This window comes from Dermacentor albipictus, unplaced genomic scaffold (genome assembly GCF_038994185.2).
Source record: "Dermacentor albipictus isolate Rhodes 1998 colony unplaced genomic scaffold, USDA_Dalb.pri_finalv2 scaffold_14, whole genome shotgun sequence".
Classification (NCBI taxonomy): Eukaryota; Metazoa; Arthropoda; class Arachnida; order Ixodida; family Ixodidae; genus Dermacentor; species Dermacentor albipictus.
In genome coordinates this window covers 5875866-5889746 of record NW_027225568.1, presented here as the reverse complement: position 1 = coordinate 5889746, position 13881 = coordinate 5875866, and the positions used below count along the sequence as shown (strand labels likewise).

General features: G+C 48.2%; 1 protein-coding gene across 3 annotated transcripts in view; it reads left to right on the top strand.

The window, feature by feature from the left end:
* Positions 1 to 228: 228 nt before the first annotated feature.
* The window catches only part of LOC139051736 (phosphatidylinositol-3,5-bisphosphate 3-phosphatase MTMR14-like), a 79544-nt gene continuing 65891 nt past the window's right edge, over positions 229 to 13881 (top strand). For all 3 annotated transcript variants that reach the window (XM_070528722.1, XM_070528723.1, XM_070528721.1), the window contains exon 1: positions 229 to 386. In XM_070528722.1, the coding sequence (XP_070384823.1) occupies positions 270 to 386 (117 nt within the window). In that variant the 5' untranslated portion in view covers positions 229 to 269. The remainder of the gene's footprint in view (positions 387 to 13881) is intronic.

The following is a 13881-nucleotide window of genomic DNA, read 5'->3' as shown; positions in this document are numbered from 1 at the left end:
TAAAAAGAATCTGTTTCAAGTATTTGGTGGATTCGACGTCATATTATATTCAGTCATATATACGCGTGCCGCATTGTGTCCGATAAGCTGATTTATCTGTATTCACTCTTGGGGGGGGGGGGGTGCAAATTGTAGTGTGGTATCTCGGGACACGGGGTGCTCCCACGCTGTCTACGTAATCTGAAGCATCACGTGACAGCCCTTATAAACATATAAATGCTGCAATGCTGCGCTCTTCGCCAACGCTTTTGCATCCACCAACCACTAACATGGGCTCGCCCAGCAAGTCGAAGCCCATGACACTGGTTACCGAGTCTGACCTTGACAGCCTCATGGAAACCTGCTTTAATAATGTCTTCTCTTCCAATACCACCAACCCCGTAATGGTAAGCCAGATTGTACATTCGCAGATTAGACATAGCTAATGCTTGACTACAGGACTGGGCCGACGGCAGTCGTTTCGCGTAGGGACGTAGTGCGTAAGCATAGATGAAGCAATGACTGGACGCGCATAACTATGTCGTCTCATGTGCACCGCCAGAATTTTTCTCGATCAACTGTAATAGCGTGTTCCACGGGATATTTATTTACTATGCTGGCGATTTTTGATGTGAAGTTCGTACTTTATTTTCACGGTTGTTACCTCGCGACATGGGAGACCTTATTTCACTGCAACGCCAAGAGCTTGTACATTCTTCCCCTGATACGTTGTCAGAGCTACTGCCCACATAGTAATTAAATAAGACGTATGGCCAGTATTTACCGTTGCCCGTGCTGCTCATGCTACTTCCACACGTAGCATATAACGGCACAGCCTTTCTAATTCGAATATTACTTTAGGGCCATGGTGTCGTGCATGAGCGTCAGATGAGTATTGTGGTTAGCGTTAGTAGTACGCGATGCCACTAGCCACACCTCAAGTGGTTGGGATGTCCGGTCAGAGTAACAAAAAAACAAATTTCCCCACTGGTCACATTTTTATTAGATTTATTCCTTACACGTATTTCGAGAAAAAAACAAGCGAATTGTTTAGGTGTCAAAGTGACACATATTTTTATATGCTCTTCTATAGATGATTTACTGTTGCGTGCATGGAAAAAATAGAACGCTTCAGAAATATACTAAAATTCATAATTTGTTAACTTGGTGTGACACAGGGCCCGCATTTTCCAACGCAACTCTTCATTTTTTTTTACTTGCACGTAGCGGAAAGGGTACGCCCGCCGCAAACATGGTGGTGCGCGTAGTTCCTGCCACTGACAAAGGGCCCGAACAACGGCAAACGAAGTCAATCGTTAGACAATGCGGCCCCGCGGACGCACGCCCTTGGCGTGAGGCATACCACGTGGGCGTCCGCAAGCCAACTCAGCGGCGCAGGCCTATCGGAAAAAAAAGAACCGATGCGAGTGGGAAAATTGCACTCGCGAAATATTAGGTTTCCATAGGCTAGATTCAATCTGTTGTCGCGCGTTTCGCAAAAAAAAAAAAATGCACGCGTAGCAGTATCGCTGCTTTGTCAGCGGCCATCTGTGAACGAAGCAATTGCACGTGTACAAGACAGGCCTTGTGGGCGAGCATGTCGCGCTAACGCTTTGCGTCATAAGACAGGAGCAGCTTTGCCGAGCCACGAATCGCAGTTAGCGGGAATGGCGATCCTAAGTGCGCTAGTCCGGGTGTGAGCATATGCGGCAGTATATATAGACTACGGGGGGAGCGGGAACCATCGGGAGCTATACTACGCTGACCGCCAGCATAAAGCGAAACGAAGTGGTACAAATATCTGAAGCTTGCAGCGCCTCCGGAGCGTCGCTTCGTTTAAAATTGCGTTTCTTCCCTTTTTTTCTTTTCAGGCGTGACAATTTAGGATTTGGCTCCGCAGCTGTATTTGTATGGCGGTTACCCCCGAAGGGCTAACTTACTCAGCCTAAGAACTGATGACTTCTCTCTATGCGCGTGATTTTCCGCAGTTACTCCTACAAACGGAACACGCGGTCAATGCATTGTGCTTTCTCCTAGACTCCCGCACGTTCTGGTGCGTAGATTGTTTCCCTGCTCATCCCTCGAATCACTCAGCCCTTACGGACTGGTAGCGAAAGCAACCGTGTACACTTCACCGCGATTCTTTCGGCTCATCGCACACCGCGTCACGTGTACGCTACGCAGCTGAGAGCGCAGCCGCGGTGCCGGCTGGGGCGAAATGGCTGTAAAGCGTTCGCCCTTCGCTGCATACTGCGTCACGTTCCGCTCCCTGTGGGCCAGCACTGCCTACGCCTCAGACGTTGCGATTTCGTCAATGCCCATTTATTTCAGACGCGTTGTTGCAGCATGCCATAAAGCATTCGGAGGCTGCCTCCTTATTCCTGGGCACTAGACTTGTGTCACATTGGCGCAATTCGTATGTATACTTGCGCTTCATCCCAACTTCGGTACTTTACACTCAATTGGTGTAGTCTGCGATCAGAGAAATGCAATACACTATGCTTGCATTGCGTTGTTCAGCACTAGTTTTCGCATCTTGGGCGGCACTGTGACCCACTGCGACTGATACTTGTCCTGGTAGATCGAATACCATTGTCTAGAGTTGTACTGAAGTGTGAAACGGCTTCTTGTCTGTATTTAAGCCTAATGTGACTATACTGAATCTCAAGCGGTCGTTTTTACGGCATTCCCGCAAACCTTATTATGCCCGCTGAACATTTGTGGGTCTTGCTTGTGCTCGTCAAGAACACGGCGGTATCGTTGGCATGCGAAGAAACTGCGGCTCTCATTTATTCCAATACGATGCCATAGCAAACCCTGACTGCGGGACACATTGAAAAAGGAAATGCGTGAACTGACAAGTTCCCCTTTTCATTAAGGTTTTTTGTTTTATCTTTTGTTTCCTTATACCGCACCCTGTGTAGAGTAGCCTACCGGACACTTAATCGGGTGAAGTGTAATCTGGTTAAACTCTCTGCCTTTCACCTATTTTATTGCAAAAGCAATACTGCTCGCACTTTCGGCCCATCGGTAATCGTCGCGCCTCCTTACACAGCTGCGCGTCACGTGGCCGTGTAACGTCACGCCAGACCGAGAGACGGGGCCCCCGCTCACGGCATCGATGGTGGAGGCGAAGCCTTGCGCGCCGCTGCTGCGGCGCTACCGAGAGAGGGCGCTCGCTGGTGTGACGTCACGCTAGGAGGATAAATGGGGCTACAGCTTGGCTCGTCGAAATGGTCGGCGCGCTGCCTTGCGCTATGTCGGATGATGTATAGCCATAAGTTTAACAAAGGGCAACCATGTCCACACCATCAGCCGAACCAAGGCGCAGCCAAGGGTATTGCTTTCGCAATCTTCCAGGCTTAACCAAGCTAAGCCTTCAGCCAATTTTTTCTTCCTGTTCCTGACGGCTTTGACCACCCTTAGTTTCTTGCCCTTACGTTATTGTCGGCAGTGAGTGGTATCTGCAGTCATCTCTTTTGTTTATACTATGCCACTGAGTTTGCTTATATATGGCGCTTGCGTCCACGTTTAATTAACATAAGGCTAAGCCTTATATTTGGGGGGGGGGGGGGGTATCATGCAGGCGCGCATTTATTGTGTCATAATGAAACGTTAGTGTAGTTTCTTGCATACGTTTGACCTCTATGTGTAGGTCGTTGACATCAGTTCCAAGTTTCGTAATCCTCATGCGCTTGGATGCTGCTTTCGAGTTTAGGTGTGCCGTTATAAACTCATAAAGCACTACGTTAGCATTTCACGGTCGGTTATATTTTAGTTATTCGAAAACACAACTGCAACACATTGGACACGCTCAATTTCACATGCTCAAGGGGGGGTCCGCAACCACTCTTCCGGCTTCGGGGAAAAAAAAATACAGTGGGTGGATAGCATGCGCTGCTAGGAAAATCTCATCCAAATTTTGCAGTTGTGTGCGACTCGTGGAGTGAGGAAGCGGATCGCGAAGTCGCCTACTTCTAAACGTTCTTTTCCAGAGCAGCCTATTCCTCACTTTTTTCTGGACGCTTTATTTCGGAATATAGCAGATTCCCATGCGCGGCTACTATTGGTGAATAGCTGGCATCCCTCAAGAAGGGTGTTTGGATCAGTGTGCTTCTTCCTGCTGTGACTGTGTGTATTTATTGACGCAGTTTCATAAACAGGCTGATGTAAGCGAAAATCTCCATGCAAATTTTAATAATTGCGTACTTAGGGAAGAAATCTGACTATCGTCCGTTCAAGATAGGCCATGGCTGCCCGTGTAGCAATTAAACTTGTGTGCGCGTACACACTCACACACACAGGCTAACTAAAGTGAGCATGTCCAAGACCTTTTAGAATAAGCAAAAATAAAAAGGTATATAAAATTGTACAAAAACAGACCTTGAAAACAATCTAAAAAATCGCGTGGCGTTCAAAACGATATTCCTTGTCACTCAGTAATATTGTTGCAAGAAGAAAGCAGGCCCACGTGTATAAAATGCATATTTACAATTGTTGTATATGATGTTCAGGCAACTGCCAGACTTCGTCTTCCGCGAGTCCAATTCAACTTCTTCTTTCCCGTCACCGTAACATCACCCTCCTGGCGGGGTTAGCTCCGTCCCGGTGCAAGTTATAGAGCCTCACTTAATGGGAGGGGACATAGGGCTTGAGCATGGCGACGTGAACAGCATCGCTGGTGACGTTGGGAGGCACTGAAGGCTGACCGACTGCGGCGATCTCGTATGTCACGTCGGACAGTTGGCGTAAGACCTGGTGCGGACCAGAATAACGGGAAAGTAGTTTTTCTGACAAGCCGACGCGACGTGAAGGCGTCCAGAGAAGGACAAGGGAACCAGGTGAAAAATGGTGGTCTCGGTGCCGAAGGTCGTAGCGTTGCTTTTGAGAAGCTTGCGAGACTGAGGTGATGACGAGCGACATCCCGTGCCTGGGCGGCTAAGTCAATAGCATCGCGAGTGTAACCAGTGTTGGATGATTGTACTGCGGAAGGTAGCAACGTGTCGAAGGGCAAAGTGGATTCGCGGCCATACAAAAGGTAAAATGGTGAAAATCCGGTAGTGTCGTCACGGGACGAGCTGTATGCGAAAGTGATGTATGGTAAAACGACGTCCCAGTCGTTGTGATCGTCGGAAACGTACATGGCCAGCATATCAGTTAGTGTGGGGTTGAGTCGCTCGGTGAGGCCGTTCGTTTGAGGGTGGTACGCGGTAGCAAGCTGTTGTGCAGTTCAACAGGAGCGGAGCACATCAGATCGACGACCTTCGACAGAAAGTAGCGGTCGCGATGCGTGAACAACTGGCGAGGGGCGCCATGGTGCAGGATGACGTCGTATAGTAACAAGTCGGCGACAACTGTAGCGCAGTTGGTTGGCAGCGCTCAGGCGATGGCATAGCCCGTGGCATAATCGGTTGCTGCAGCAACCCATTTGCTTCCTTTGACGGAAATTGGAAAGGAGCCAAGGAGGGCTAGGCCCACACGGAAGAAAGGCTCTGTAGGGATATCAGTTGGTTGAAGCAAACCAGCGGGAGGCAAGCAGGCGCCTTTTGGCGCTGACACAGGTCGCAAGAAGCGACATAACGGCGCTCAGAGCGATAAATGCCAGGCCAGAAGAGGCGGCGCCGCAGGCGGTAGTAAGTACGGGTGATGCCCAGATGTGCAGCAGTAGGAGCGTCGTGAACTTGCTTGATCACGGCCAGTCGAAGGTGCTAGGGAACGACTAGGAGGAGCTCCGGGCCGTCAGGACGAACGCTACGACGCGCAAGGTGCAAGGTCACATCGCGCAAGGTGAATATTCGGAGGGATGAGGCATTGGGCGAGGAGCTTGGGCGTTTCATAAGTGTTCAAAGTACCGAATCTTTGCGTTGCTCGTCGCCAATATGGAGGAAGCAGGAGAGGGATAGAAAACTGATGTCCGAGTCCGCATTGGTATCGTCCGGTTGATACCGGGGATTGCGGGACAGGCAGTCAGCGTCCTTATGTAGGCGCCCTGACTTATACATAATAGAATATGTATATTCTTGTAGACGCAATGCCCAACATGCAAGTAGTCCAGTTGGGTCCTTCAAAAAGGAGAGCCAGCAGAGGGCGTGATGATCGGTCACGACGCAGAAGCTCCGACCGAAGAGGTACGGTCAAAATTTCGCGACCGCCCATACGAGCGCGAGATATTCTCTCTCAGTAATCGCGTAATTTCGCTCGGGCGTGGAAAGAAAGCCGTTGGCGCAAGCGATGACACAGCCTTGGCCCTGTTGACACTGAGCGAGGACAGCGCTGATGCCATGACCATTCGCGTCAGTTAGTGCTTTAGTGGGCGCAGAAGGGTCAAAGTGTGACAGAATCTTGGAAGTTGTAAGCTGCTCAATCAGGGTAGAGAAGGCTTTCTCCTGCAGTGGTCCCCAAGAGAAAGAGACATCTTTCTTAAGAAGGTCAGTGAGAGGGTGAGCGATGTCGACAAACGTATTCACAAATCGCCGGATATACGAGCATAATCCCAGACAACTACGGACATCGTTTGTTGAACAAGGCCCAGGAAAATTTCGCACGAAGTGAACCTTCTGTGGATCGGGTTGGATTCCGGCGCCGTTTACGAGATGGCCGAGCATGTTAATTTCACGGTGACCAAAATGGCACTTACAGGAGTTTAGCTGAAGGCCAGCCCTGCGAAAAACCGAGAGTATGGTTGTGAGGCGCCACAGGTGGCTCTCAAAGTTCGGCGAAAACACAATCACATCGTCGAGGTAATAGGCATGTAGACGACTTCAGGCCGCGCAAGAGAGTCTATCATGCGCTGGAATGTAGCTGGCGCATTGCATAATCCAAAGGGCATTACTCTGAATTGGTACAGACCGTTCGGTGTGACGAAGGCGGTTTTCTCGAGAAACATCCCATCGACGCTAATCGGCCAATAGGCGGAGCGGAGGTCAATTGATGAAAAATATTGGGATCCGTGAAGGCAGTCAAGAGCGTAATCAATGCGAGCCAGGGGATAAGCATGCTTCTTTGTTATCGTGTCGAGGTGCCGGTAGTCAACGCAGAAGCACCATGAGTTGTCTTTTTTTCTTTACTTAGACAACTGGTGATGTCCACGGGCTACTGGAAGGTTCAACGATGTTCTCGTCCATCCTGTCTACCTCTTTCTGTATGATTGCCCTTTCTTTTGCGGAGACACAATATGGCCGCCTGTGGATGGGGCTGGCGTCACGGGTGTTGATGCGATGCGTGACAACAGATGTCTGGCCAAGTGGACGGCCGTCCAAATAAAAGATGTCCCGATAATGAAATGAATGGTATATTTCATCATCAGTTAAGCATACATATCCAGTGGTACAGCGGGAAGGGGTGGCGAAAAGGCAACTGAATTCATGACAATGCGCCAATCCCCGCCCAGACCACGACATTGCACAACACTCAGCGTGTCACTAGATAATACATCAACGTACTAATAAAGGAAAAAAAAAAGAAAAGAAAAACAATTATTGCAGTACACTCAGCCTGTAATACATAACACATAAATATAACACTACATAATGACACATAATGTAACACTAATACATCATGTAATACATAAATTCAGAAGAGAAAAAAAAGAACTAAGCCGTTGTTTTATTAACGGAACTAGAACATAATTGATATGTACAGCTTATTGACAAGAAATTTTCATGGCTGAATTTTGAGGCACAATGCAGTTCTGGAAGAAAGCTTATACAATATAAGGAAGTCTTACACGGAAGAGAAAGAGAAAAAAAATGTCATGTTTGAAGCGCCATTAGATAAGCATGTATCTTTTTTTTTTGAAAATGGCTACTGATCGGCTTTCATTCACTATGCTCATGGCCGTCATGTTAGAGTTAAGAAAGGAAGGTATAAGGAGCGTTAGTTTTTCCTTGCCGTAGTTGGTTCGAATCCTTTCACTGTAGTAGGTGGTTTTCCTAAGATTATACGTGCGTCTTCCGCGAGTAGGTATCCTGAAATATACCTGCGTCCGATTTATTTGATTGTAGATGACTGTCGCTAGTTTTTTATGGAATATGTTTTCGAATATTAATATGCTGTGTTTATGGAAAAGTGTAGCAGAAGGCGTTCGGCACGGCACATTTTTGATTATACGCAAGATCCTTTTTTGGAGCCTGTGAATGCTATCTTTATTTGTTTTCGTTGCTGTGCCCCAGATTCATCATCATCAGCCTGGTTACGCCCACTGCAGGGCAAAGGCCTCTCCGATATTTCTCCAACAACCCCGGTCATATACTAATTGTGACCATGCCGTCCCTGCAAACTTCTTAATCTCATCCGCCCACCAAACTTTCTGCCGCACCCTGCTACGCTTCCCTTCTCTTGGAATCCAGTCCGTAACCCTTAATGACCATCGGTTATCTTCCCTCGTCATTACATGTCCTGCCCATGCCCATTTCTTTTTCTTGATTTCAACTAAGATGTCATTAACTCGCGTTTATTCCCTCACCCAATCGGCTCTTTTCTTATCCCTTAACGTTACACCTATCATTCTTCTTTCCATAGCTCGTTGCGTCGTCCTCAATTTGAGTAGAAGCCTTTTCGTAAGCCTCCAGGTTTCTGCCCCGTAGGTGAGTACTGGTAAGACACAGCTATTATAGACTTTTCTCTTGAGGGATAATGGCAACCTGCTGTTCATGATCTGAGAATGCCTGCCAAACGCACCCCAGCCCATTCTTATTCTTCTGATTATTTCCGTCTCATGATCCGGATCCGCCGTCACTACCTGCCCTAAGTATATGTATTCCCTTACCACCTCCAGTGCTTCGCTACCTATCGTAAACTGCTGTTCTCTTCCGAGACTGTTAAACATTACTTTAGTTTTCTGCAGATTAATTCCCCCAGATTAATAGGCAGTAATGTATGCGCTAGTAAACTAAAGTGTAGCAAAGCTGCTTTGTCATCCAGAGGGGTAGTAAACATCTGATTTTGCCAATTATGCCAATGGATCGCGATATGTGGGTGCGAAGATTATCTATGATCGGACCAACTCAATGTTTCGTGAAAGATAACGCCTAGAAATTTTTGAGTCTGGACGCGCTCAATCAAAGCTCCTTGGAATGTGAGCTGCGTATTGTGGAGAATACAATGGTTCCGAGGTTTAAAAATGATGTACTTTGTTTTCTTAATGTTTAATTCCAGCTTATTTGTTCTCAGCCATAGCGACAAATTGCTAAGCCAAAGGTTCACTTCTTGTACTAAAGTAGACATATCCTGACCCGAAAAAAAGACGTTAGTGTCATCGGCATATAATATAATATCTTGTGTTAGAGGTACGTTTACGATGTCATTTATATAAAATAAGAATAAAAGTGGCCCAAGTATAGAACCCTCCGGGACGCCGTACTTGATCTTGCCCATTTGTGACTTCGAGTGCTGCATATCTGTATACTGATACCGATTAGTTAGGCAACTTCTTATTAAATCAAGGGGCGTACCTCTTATTCCATATTCATTCAGCTTTTGCAAAAGAATTTCATGCTTGATCGAATCAAAAGCTTTCTTAACGTCGAGAAATATTCTAATTGTGTGTTTTTGCTCAAAATGTTCAATAATTTGATCTTTAACAGATAATAAGGCCTTTTCAGTACATTTGTTCTTCTGAAATCCGTATGAATATTCGGTTATAATTTTTTTTAAGCTACAAAAGTTTGCAATTCGTACATCTATCACACGTTCTATAATTTTTGAAAAAATGGGCAAAACGGAAATGGGCCTGTAGTTATTAATGTCATTTTCATTACCCCCTTTGTGAACAACGGATACTCTAGCAATTTTCAATTTCTCCGGGAACGTTCCAGTGCTCAAAATAAGGTTGCAAATATGTGAAAATGGTGCGCTTATGTGTTCTGAAACTGCTTTTAGAGGTTCCGCTTTTATATTGTCAAAGCCGACAGCACATTTCTTACTTAAATTCTGTATCAGCGAGGCTACTTCCGATTCATTCGTGGGAGTTAGGAAAATAGATTCCGAGACGTGTGTTTTAATACACAATTTGTAAGACTGGACGGCACCATTTGAAGACAGGAGGTGACGAAGAGCTGTTCGCTCGGAAGGAAGGCCAGGGGCGATCATCTTAGGAACATCGTCCGCAGGCGTCGAGTACGAAGCAGTAGTGACAATGGTCCTTTGGTACTGAAGAAGGATTCAGAGGTCAAAGAAGAAATCTCAAATTCTTCCAAAGGAGTGATATGCGCTATAGCGATATCGTGTGGCAGCACATGCGACGAAAATCCAAAATTGAGGATTGGCGCAAGAGCGCAGTTTTCGCGGATCCGGATTAAGGTGCTCGCTAGGGCAATATTGCGCGACAAAAGCAGGTCAGTAGGCGGCGGCACGACGTACTCGCCAGAAGGTATGGGAGGACAAGGACAGGGTACCGGGGGACAGTTGTAGAAGCCTGTGGAGACAGCCTTGCAAACTTGGCAGAACATAAGCGATGTGAAGCACAAGTTGTTGCGTCGGGAGGAAGCGGCAGATCCAACTATACAACACCTGCAGAGCAGTCAATTTGGGCAGTGCTTCAAAAGGAAATCGAGGCTGAAGATTATGTCGTGTGGACAGTGCTCAAGGACGATAAGTAAAAAAACGGTAGAATGGCCCCCAATAGCCACACGTGCTGTGCACATTCCAAGAACAGGTGAAGTAGTCCCATCGGTGACTCCCACGCTGCACGGTACGGCGGGCGTCACAACCTTTTTGAGCCTTCGGCGGAGAGCAGCGCTCATTACTGAAAGCTGCGCCCCTATGTCAACGATAGATGCAACAGCAACGCCATCAACTTCAATGTACAGTAGATTTCCACGTGTAGGCGGGGTCAACAGAGGATTTGTGGGCCGGGTCGGAGTTGCAGCTTCACTCCGGGAGCTGCACCACCTAGTTTCCCGAAGTGAAGCGACCGGTTGCAGAAGGAGACGAAGAGCCGTGAACGAAAGGCGAACGGGACGTACGATCTTGTGGAGACGGGGAGTGGCTGGATCTTGGTGGAGCACTATGGGCGTTGATGCTCCTAGTCGGCGTATAGGGCGAGACAGTATGATTGTCTGGTACTTGGCGGTAGTAACTCGGAGACGACCACCGAGGAGGCGACCACCAGTGGGTGCGGCAATGAGGGGCGATGTGTCTAATACCGGAACAATTAAAGCAGATGAGTTTATCATCCGGTGTGCGCCAGTCAGTTGGGTTGCGATGGAGTGGTGGAAAGCTTTGCGTCTGTAAGCGAGCAGCCGGAGTAACCTAGTAGGTGTTTGGATGGCAGACCGACCAAAGAGATGGAATGCGCAAACTTGCTATTTCCTCCCGAACGACCGCTTGTATAAGAGGTAGCGGGCACGCTTTCCCGACAGTCCGAATGAGCCGAAGCCATGGCCTCAAGCTCACGGGGAACGATGCGCGTTAAATCTTCCGCTCCTGTCGGCTGAACGAACCGCGGCGGGTCTTCACAAGATGTCGCGGCGGTATTGGGCAATCTGCCGAAAGTTTCAGCGACGCGGTGGCCCTTCGCTTGTTCGAAGCGCCGGCTCTCCTTTATAATTGCATCCACAGTAGCACAATCCTTACAGATCAGGAGATTTAAGGCATCGTATGCAATAACTTTTAGTATGTGACCAGTCTGCCTCGGTCATGTTATAAGCCTTGCAACAGAGGGCCAGCACATCCTGTATGTACATGACATAGGATTCTGTGGACGTCTGAGCATGGCGCGCAAGTTCTTTTTTTTGTGCTAGCTGAAGACCGAGAGGTCTGCCAAACAGCTTTCGCATTTTGTTTTTGCAGACATCCCAGCTCGTTAGGTCAGCTTCATGTGTATCGTACCATTGCTTCACAGTACCTCTCAGATAAAATATCACGTTTGCTAGCATCATTGTTGGATGTCACCAGTTGTCGCACACTTGCTCGTACATCGTAAGCCAATCCTCGACGTGGGCGTTGTCCGTGCCACGAAATGTCCCCGGGTCCCGCCGATGGGCGAGGATGACCGTTGGCACCGGCTGCTGAGGTGTTGTCGCTCTTGTCGGCTGATTTGCCAATGTGGCGTCAGGTAGATGACGTCCGCTGCGAAGTTCCGTGGTTGTACACCGCACCTCCACCAAAATGTTGAAGGAAGAAAGCAGTCCCACGAGTTTAAAATAATGTATATTTACAACTGGTGTATATGGCGTTCAGGCAACTGCCAGACTTCGTCTTCCTCTAGATCCAATTCAACACCTTCTTTCCCTTCACCGTAACAATATAAATGGCTCCCTTACGCACATACGGGCACATTTTTTTGATATGGAAGCCCTCGGTTATTTCGCATGTAAGAGTATTTTTATGAGGAAACAAAATCGTTGTATTACAAAAGACATGTTTACAAGGACAGCTTATGCAGTAGTTGGCAAAGTGTTAGTGATTATATTGATCAACTGTCAATGCTCCTTTAGGCTGCTATTGACACAGCGGGCGGTTTGGCTGATGTACATATGGCCACAAGTTAATGGCAAGAAGCCTTTATTTTTTCATTGTAGATGCTTTTGCATAGCGCGGGTTTATGTGCATGTGTGTGCCTAACTTCCTTTCGAGTTGCGAGTTGGCGCTTGTGTGTTACCTTTGCTTTGTGTCGCGCTTGTGCGCGCTGTAGTTTCAAATCAAATCGGCTTACTCACACCAATGGTAGAAAAAAGGTAAAGGTTATTCACCTTCGCCTTCTCGGCTAGACATGGGCCCACGCAGGAAGTGCTAGTTAAGGTGCAGCAGACAACTCGACATTGTGCATCCATTTCGTGTACAACAGTTATACAATTGTTGCATACAAAAACGCAACTTAAGACACACGAGAAGTTCAGCGATAGTAGCACAAGAAGTAAAAAAAAAACTCTTGTTGGATTTGGCTACTAACCACCGGTCAAGCTGATCCAGGACAAAGCCGGCAGCACCACGCAGCACGGCCAGACTGGAGCGTATGAGGGTGCGCGCCCACTCAAGCAATTTTTTGAACAAACCGAAGGTTGCGTTTACGATTGAAGTTACGAACTACAGTTGAATGTAGCTGCGGTCTATAGGCAGCATAGAGACCGCAGCCGTCGCGTAGTGGCACGACGAGTGCGCTGGCTGAGCGCACTACGGCTCGCTGAGGACAACCGAATTGGGCTCAAGACCCCTTTATTCTGAAAAGTAGCGACTCTTAGATCTTTGCCGACGCACCCTCGCCCGCGCGGATGTACGCTTTCCTGCTCGCTGTCGCCACGCCTACGCTTCTCGGGCGCTGATTGGCCGCGATGCGAGAACAGCCTTATCAGTTTACTAACACGTCAGAGACGTCACGAAACTTGTTTTAGCAATTTTTTTTTACGTTTACCGTGCGCTATTCGAGGCCCACATGTGGATCGCGCTTCCCCGGACCTCGTTCGTTTTCCACGTTGGGTGAGCTTCATTTGCCGGATGAATGCCTCACTGCTGCACTTTTCAATGCGGCAACAGGCGAGAAAAAGAACTGGCATTGTTTGCAACCACCGGAGCAAAACGGCACGTAGCGCGGCGGAAACAATGGCTGTACAAGATCGGAAGTTGCGACACCACGGACCCGAGCACACGAGGGTTGGACCCTCCCGCGTGTAGCCGTGCGCGGCTTAGCCGTGTCCGGGGAAAAGGGGATCCTGGGGGTTGAGCCAATGCCGGGTGTTTGGACCTTTACGGCCCCTCGGCGGCGGCAACACACCCCTTTGGCCTCGGCTTCACGTAGACGGCACCCCCAGACTGACCCACCCGGGGGAAATCGGCAGTCGCCTTTTCCTGTCCTCCTCTCCAATCTTCGTCTTTCTCTCTCGTCTTTTTCATCTTTCCTGTCTTCTCATTACTTCTCCTCACTTCCTAGTTTCCCGGCGGCAAGGGTTAACCTTGTGTAGCTAG